The 7,291-nt window shown below is 54.6% G+C and overlaps 1 protein-coding gene across 1 annotated transcript; it reads right to left on the bottom strand.

Moving 5' to 3' along the window:
- Positions 1–210: 210 nt before the first annotated feature.
- On the bottom strand, positions 211–6,418 carry LOC116758491 (chymotrypsin-C). Its single transcript, XM_032641352.1, has 8 exons — positions 6,362–6,418; positions 5,043–5,134; positions 4,848–4,945; positions 3,829–3,954; positions 2,807–2,943; positions 1,853–1,998; positions 825–977; positions 211–287 (listed from the first exon to the last, which is right to left on the bottom strand). Exons 1-8 carry the CDS (start codon positions 6,399–6,401, stop codon positions 273–275), a joined length of 807 nt encoding a protein of 268 aa, XP_032497243.1. The 5' UTR covers positions 6,402–6,418; the 3' UTR covers positions 211–272.
- Between the last annotated feature and the right edge of the window lie 873 nt (positions 6,419–7,291).

The following is a 7,291-nucleotide window of genomic DNA, read 5'->3' as shown; positions in this document are numbered from 1 at the left end:
AGGTGTCCGGTGTGTCCTTAACTCATATTCCCTCAGGCACCAGGTGGCTTCCTGGGGGTGCCCCCTCCACCAGCATCCCCAGCAGCTCCTTCCAAGGCCTAACCAGCCTGGCTGAGGGGGATCTCTCATTGCACCCCTGGTATGGAAACGGGCAGCCCCTAGAGAGCCCGGGAACCCGCAGGGGACGCGCAAATCAAGAACACAGGTCGCTTGAGGGGAAAGGAGGTTTATTGTGGTTGCCGGGATTTGCGGCCTTGGCTCCCAGGGATGAATCACAGCTGTAATTTCTGGAGAAGCAGAGAACAGAGTGAGGGACTCTGGGGGGTGTGAGGCTCTGCCGGGAGGGTAGGAACATGGCCGGCAGCCCCGGGCCTTGACCAGACAGGCTTGCCTCTGCCCGAGGGGTCTGGCCCTCTCGGGCACTTCCGCCCACTGTGCAGGTGAGCTCAGGATATCTCCTGCTCCCGGGGTGGAAGCCCCCAGCCCAGGGTGACTCTCTGTCCCCGCACCCTCAAAATGTAGACGGCCATCCATGCTGCCCCCTCTCCTGTGCTGGGGCCACGCTTCACATTTGGGGGCACTGGTGGGGAGCCTGGGCTTGGGACAGAAGTGTTTGCTGACGGATGAAAGGGTGGGGAAGTGAATGGCCGTTTGCTTCACTGCCCCTGACTCAAGGCTGCATGCAATAGGCGCTCGATCAAAACTTCTTGAAGGAGTGAGTGAGTAAATGGAGTGAGTGAAAGAGTGAGTAGGGGAGTCAGTGAAGGAAGGGCGAGGGAGGGTGAGGGGCGGGTGGAGAGGAGGGGCAGGGGAGGCGCACCCACCTCGTTGATCCAGTTGTTGTAGGCGGACACGCGGGTGAAGACCGTGGGCTTCTTGAGCGTGTTGCAGCTCAGCCCGGAGCCGAAGCTGACAATGCCCCGCACCTCCCAAGAGCCGTTCTTGGCCTGGCAGTTCAGTGGGCCGCCCGAGTCCCCCTGCACCAGACGGGGCGGGTGTCAGAGGGAGGCTCGGGAAGCAGGTGAGGGTCAGGGCGGGGCATATGGGTTGGCCTCTCAGCCTTGGTAGCCCCTGTTTTGGCCTCAGCGTGTCCATAGTGAGGGAGGCAGAGAAAATGTGGTTTGGTGGTAACTTGGCCTTATTCTGGGGGGCCCTGGGGTGTCAGACTAGGTCTTGCTTTGCTGTGTGATCTTGAGATGTTGAGAACCCTCTCTGTGCCTTGGTTTCCCTAGCTGTTCAGGTCACCGTGCCTAAGACTCTGAGCTGCCCAGAGGGATGAGGATGCTGGGAGCCGTGTAGGAGACCCGGGAAAGGGAAGAAAATGGAAGTGGGGAGAGGCTCATGTGTTTGAAAACGGGACAGTCCCTGATTGTCCTAGATGTTTCTTCATTCTGTGTCAGACTCCCTGAGTCTTCTGTCTCCCTGGACCAACGGAGCTGATGGTATGAAGGCACGTGTGCCCGGACTTCACCGAAGTCTCTTCTACCTGCGTTAGACTCACTTAGTCCTCATAACAGCCCTGTGCTTAGTACCGCTCAATTTTATGCATGGGAAAACTGAGGTTCAGATAAATCAAACAGCCTGCCCAAGGTTACACAGCTGTGAAGTAGGGGGGCTGGGACTCGGACTCAGACTCACATTCAACTTTCATGCTCTGGCCACAGTGCTGGTGGGGGAGGGGAAGGGGGACAGTGACAAGTTTCTCCTAAGCCTCTTAGGCCCAGCCGGGGCTCAGTCTCCCCCCAGGGAGAGGGTGTGGCATCTCCCCACTTCTCACTCCTTTGCCCTCCTCACTGCCCCCTTCCATCTGGCCACCTGCAGTAGAGACGTGGGGCAGCGCCTCGACACTTACGTTGCAGGCTGAGATGACGCCATCACCCCCGGCGCAGACCATGGTGTTCTTCACCTTGTTGCCCCACCAGTCTCTCTGGGAGCATGTGGCGTGATCCACCACGGGCTGCAGGCCCTGCTGCAGCTCGTCAGCGATGGGGCCGTTGGCTGGAGAGAGAATGGGTGGTGACCGGGCGGTCAGCCCAGGCCGCCTCAGCCCCAGCCCAGGCCCAGGCCTTCAGGGAACAGAGGGCTGGATGGGGCTGGGACATGACCGGGCGAGTTCTGGATAGACTTTGAGGGACCCACACACAGGCCCTTAATTGAGAGGCGAGACTCTGAGCCAATGGTCCTGAACTGTTTGGGTTAGAGACCCCTCTAAGCGCAGGGAAGGCAGAACCAACCCATAGAAAACCCTTAAGAAATAACCACTGAGTTATCTTTAATTTGGGTTCTGGGGTTTTAATTGCCAATGGTTTCCCTGTAGTTCTCTGCCTTTGGTGTCACACACTGAAAGGTCTTTCTCACCCCCAAACTTTCCAAATTTTAGAGGATCTGCATTTTCATCTAAGTATTCTGTAGTTTCCTTTATTTGCATTTAACCTTTTAATTCAGTTGGAATTTACTTGGGCGTGTGGTATAACAGAAGATCATAAGATCTAATCCCCCACCCCAAAATGGTTAGCTTCATTTATTTAATAGTCACTGACATGGCACTTAGTATGTGCCTAGCCCTGTTCTAAGCCCTTGACAAATTCTAGTCCATTTAATCCTTACAACACCCTTTATATGCACTTGTTAGAGTGTCTGCCACATGGTATATGCTTAATAAATATTAACCATTGTTACAAAATTTAAAAAGATGTGAAGATGTTAAGGCAAAAAGGAAAGTGGTGGGCAAATGTGGGTGGTGTGCTTATCATGGGAGCTGCTTCCTCCAATAAGACACTCGTGTTTGGCCAGGGGCTATACTCACTCCAGAGACGGCCCCAGCCAGTGACGTAGCAGGGGTAGCCCTGAGGCAGCAAGGAACCCTCCTCTGGCAGGCAGGCTACCTGGATGGTGTCACTCAGTTCCACGGGCTCCGCCAGTTTGATAAGGGCAATGTCATTGCTGGAATCCAAAGTGGAGGTGGTGAATGGCAGGAGGGCCTGCTCCCCCAAGCCAATGCTAAGAGGCCCAGGCTGTGAGTTGGGAGTCGGGCCAAGGGTGAGCAGGGGTCCTCCATAAATCTCCTGGACCTCCAGCTTCTTACTGGCAGACAGAGATGCCGGAGGACCAATGATCTGCCTTCTAACCCCATCACCCGCTCCTGTAGGTGTAGCTTCTTCCCCCCTCCCCCACCCCCCCGCGCCACCTTGTGTCTTCACATCATGAAAGGCTTAACAGAGGGGAGACAAGAGCAGAAGCATTCTGAACCACTGCAAGGTTATGTATCAACTGAAATTCAGCTAAGCAAATTGGAAATTATAACGATAAAAACACTTGCGGATGCCATTTTTAATGTTTTCGTGTTGCCAGAATGAAAATGGACAACCCTAGAGAGAGCCTGGTTTGATTTCTAGTTCTGCCATGTACTGGGCTGTGTGACCCGGGACACATTCCTTAACCTCTCTGATCCTCGGTTCCTTGTCTAGGGGCTGTTGTGAGGATTAAATAAGAGATGGCATGTAAGCTGCTCATTAAATGCGAGCATGCAGTAGGCGTCAGTAAAGGTGAGTGCTGGCTCATCCTCTGGCTGAGAGACTTCAGGTAATATACTGTGGGAGCCTCAGGATCCTTATTCACTGTGTACTTTCCAGAGACCCTTGGCCAGTGATGGGTATCGGAGGGGTGTCCATCTCCACTTAGCATTTGGCCGTTTTGCGTAAAGTCGTCATCTGTTGGCTGTTCAGGCTAAGGATGGGGTCCAGGGACAGGCTCAGGCTGCATCTCAGGGACGCCTCCTTCTTCTGAGCTGCTCCCAGGGGGCTGTGAGATGGCCAGCTGGGCACTCACCGAATTAGGAAGGAGTTCCACTTCTCGTGGACAAAGATGGTGTCCACGCCCATGAACACGGAGCCTTCCTCATTCTCCACCTCCAGGTCGTTCTTCCCCAGGGCCACGCGGTAAGTCAGGGTATTGCTGGACAGAGGATGGGGACAAGGTCAGGGTGGCCTCCTGTCCCCACTGGCCGGTGGGGTAGAGGGGGAAGTTGGGTCTTTAGTGACCCAGTTTTGGGGCCATCGTGGGACTTGTTCGGGGGAAGGGAGTGTTCATCCCATTGACCCTTCCCAGGGCACAGGGTAAGGACCCTGGTCTTGGAGTCAAGTCCACTTTGACTGCTAGGTGGGTAGGCTCGGCTTCAGTTCTCTCACCTGTAAGGTGGAGATAATCTTGGAACTCACCTGCCAGGGCTGCTGTGAAGATGAGCTAGTCCACATGCTGCTGGCCTGCATTCTCTCTCCTGCATTCCTCTCTATCCGCCTCTTCCTCTCCTTTCACACAAAATGCCCCTGCCACACCGGCTTCCACTTTATTTCTCAAACCTACCAAGTGGGCTCCCTCCTCTGGGCCTTTGCATTAGCTGTTCCCTCCACATGGAACACCTTACCCCCAGACCAATGACGTCTTCCCTTATTTCCTTCAGGTCTTTGCTCAAACAACTCCTTTCAAGAGAGATCTTCCCCCGGCCACGTCATTTAAAATAGAACTCCTCATACTTTTTATTCTCTTTCTGCTTTATTTTTCTTCATTGCCACTTGCTTTGTTATATATTTACTTGTTGAATGGTCTGTCACTCTGTCTTCCGCTAGAATATAAGCTCCCTGAGAGCACAGACTGTGTCCTCACTGCTGTGTTCCCTGGCGTATAGTAGGCGCACAGTAAATACTTGTGGAATGAGTAAATTAACAACTGAGTTACTGGATGGGAGTAGCTTATTCAGCCCAGTGTCTGGAGTGCGTGCTCAAGAAAAGCGGCGTATCAGGCTTGTGTTCCCGGGCGAGGGTGGGGTGTCTGGGCAGCATCCCGTTCACCTGATGCAGTGGGCAGCTGTGAGGACGTGACTGGGGGTGATCAAGGTGCCACCGCAGGTGTGCCTCCACACGCCATTCTTGAGGTACTGGAGGGAGATCTGGGGGAGGATGGGGAAGGACCACGTGTCAGCCCCCAGGGACCTGCTCCCCACCCCCCCTCCACCTTGCCTTCCCCACCTGCTGCAGCGCGCTTACCTGCCAGGGCCAGCTGTGGGGAACGGCGTTCTCTCCGCCCACCACCCGGGCTGATAGGTTGGGCTGGAAGAAGGGGACCCCGCAGCTGGAGGCTGGGGATACAGGAGAGGAAGAGCACAGGTGAGCCGGGCTGGCATTGCTTTGGGGAAGGGGCAGGTGGAAAGAGCGCACATTTGGGGGCTGGGCAGACATGGGTTTGACTTTTCCTGCATGGCTTTGGGGAAGCCATCGAGTTTGCTGGGCCTCAACTGCCCTTTCTGTGAAACGGGGAGACTAGCGCTAACCTGGTAAGTTCGTCCTGAGAACTAAATTAGATGACGCAGGTAAAGAATTGAGCAAAAGACCTGGTATAGAGTGAATGTCGAATCATTGAAGGAAACCTAAAGTGGCTGGCTTGTGTGTGAGTGCCCAGGTACACCTGTGTCCTTCAACCTTACCCTGCTGTCCCATTTCAGGCCACAGCACAGTGCGGGTGTGCGAGCACTGAATCTACAGAATTCCAGACTGTCATAGCTGGGGAGCTGTGTGGCACAGTCAAGAGCAAGTGCTGTGCAGTGAGGAAGACCCAGACTCAAATTCTGGCTCTACCACTAACCAGCCGTGTGATCTTAGATAGCAAGATATTGAGCATCACTGAGCCTCGGGGTCCTCATCTGTAAAATGGGCATATTAACAGGCCCCGCCTCTCAAGGTTGTTGTAGGATCAAATTGGCTCCTGAACGTCAAGGGCTTAGCACAGCGCTCGACACATAGCAAACATGGGGTACACAGGAACAGCTATTATTATCATCACTGTTGTTATTAGCTGGAGGACTCTTAATCAAGTGCTCTCACTTGCCAGAAGAGCCAGTGAGCTTTAGAGAGGGGAAGCGGCTTGTCCAGGTCCTGCCAAGAGAGAGTGACATTCGAGCCAAGTTCCTGGATTCCCAATCTGGGAGGTCACCAGCATGGCGGGGGAAGCAAAGAATCCCCAAATGAGAGATGCCGATGCTGGGAAAGGTAGGCCCTGATGCCCCCCGGGGGAACCCAGGATGAGGCACCTTCTGCGTCCCTGGTGCTTTCCATACCTCATGGCTCATCCTCACCCTGGCGTATGGAACATGAATCCTATTTTGCAGATATGGAAGCAGAGTCGCCAAGCAGGCAAGTGGCTCATCTGACACACAGCTGGTCAGTAGTAGCTGAACCCACGTGGGACCCCAAAGCTCCTTTCCTGAAGCTCTGGAGAGCAGAGGGTCCCTGACCCCATCCTTGTCCCCGGGAGGCCAGCCCAAGCTCACAGCCCGCTGGCTGCAGCCGGTCCCCAAGCCGCAGCTTACCGTAGGCCAGGAGCACTGTGAAGACGGTGACGCCCAGCATGTCGTGAGTGCTCGGGATCGAGTGGCTGTCGCGGTGACCAGGTCCGCACTTATAGGCAGGAGGAAGGTGGACCCACCTCGTCAAGGCTGAGCCACCCCTTGGGAGGAACCTGTTCTGTCAAGGCCCTTTCCCTGACCTTGGCTGGTTACTGTTTAATTTGCACAGAAGATGGAGCTGGCTTGGAGGCATGAGTTTCCCAAATATCCTGAGACAGAGCACATCTGACGTGTGCAGGTTTTGGGGGCCCTGCCACGCTGCTTGGCCTGACTCATTTTTTTTAGTTGTCACTTATTGTGCCGGGTGCCGTGCCCAATACCTCTTGCAGTCACTTAATTCTCCCAACACCACGCGGTAGACACTCTTGTTCGCTCATTAAACTTCACGAAGCTGAGACTCAGAGGGTCGGGGGCAATCCGGGGTCACACAGCTGGGCAACAACAGACCCAAGATTTGAAGTCAGCGCTTCTAACGTCAGTCTGGGGCCGCAAACTCCTGTGATGCACCGCTTCCTTCTCTGTCTTTATAGCTCTTTCTTTGCTTCCTGTCCTTTTCTTTCTCCCTTATTCAACTAATACTGTCTGGTCTTGGGGTACCCCCTGCTCTCCAGCACCTCCTCCCCAGGCTTTGGATGGAGGCTGAGGCGTGGGCTAAGCTCCTACTTGGAGCCAGCTCAGTTGTCTCCCAGCAAGGTCTTCAGTCTCCCCGTCTCTAAAATGGGCAGGTAGGACCAGATGGACTCTCAGGCTCCTTTCAGTCCTAAAATTCCATGACTTGGATGTCAACGTCGAGTGCAGATCTGGATTTGTGATGTGTGCCCAGAAGTTCCAGCTAGAGCCCCAGCAGTTTGGGCTCAGCCTGGCTCTCGGAGCATCTGGTTTAACCCACTTGTC

The sequence above is a fragment of the Phocoena sinus genome, chromosome 1, assembly GCF_008692025.1.
Source record: "Phocoena sinus isolate mPhoSin1 chromosome 1, mPhoSin1.pri, whole genome shotgun sequence".
Taxonomy (NCBI): Eukaryota; Metazoa; Chordata; class Mammalia; order Artiodactyla; family Phocoenidae; genus Phocoena; species Phocoena sinus.
The sequence above is the reverse complement of the archived record's forward strand: the minus strand, read 5'-3'. Positions and strand labels throughout refer to the sequence as shown.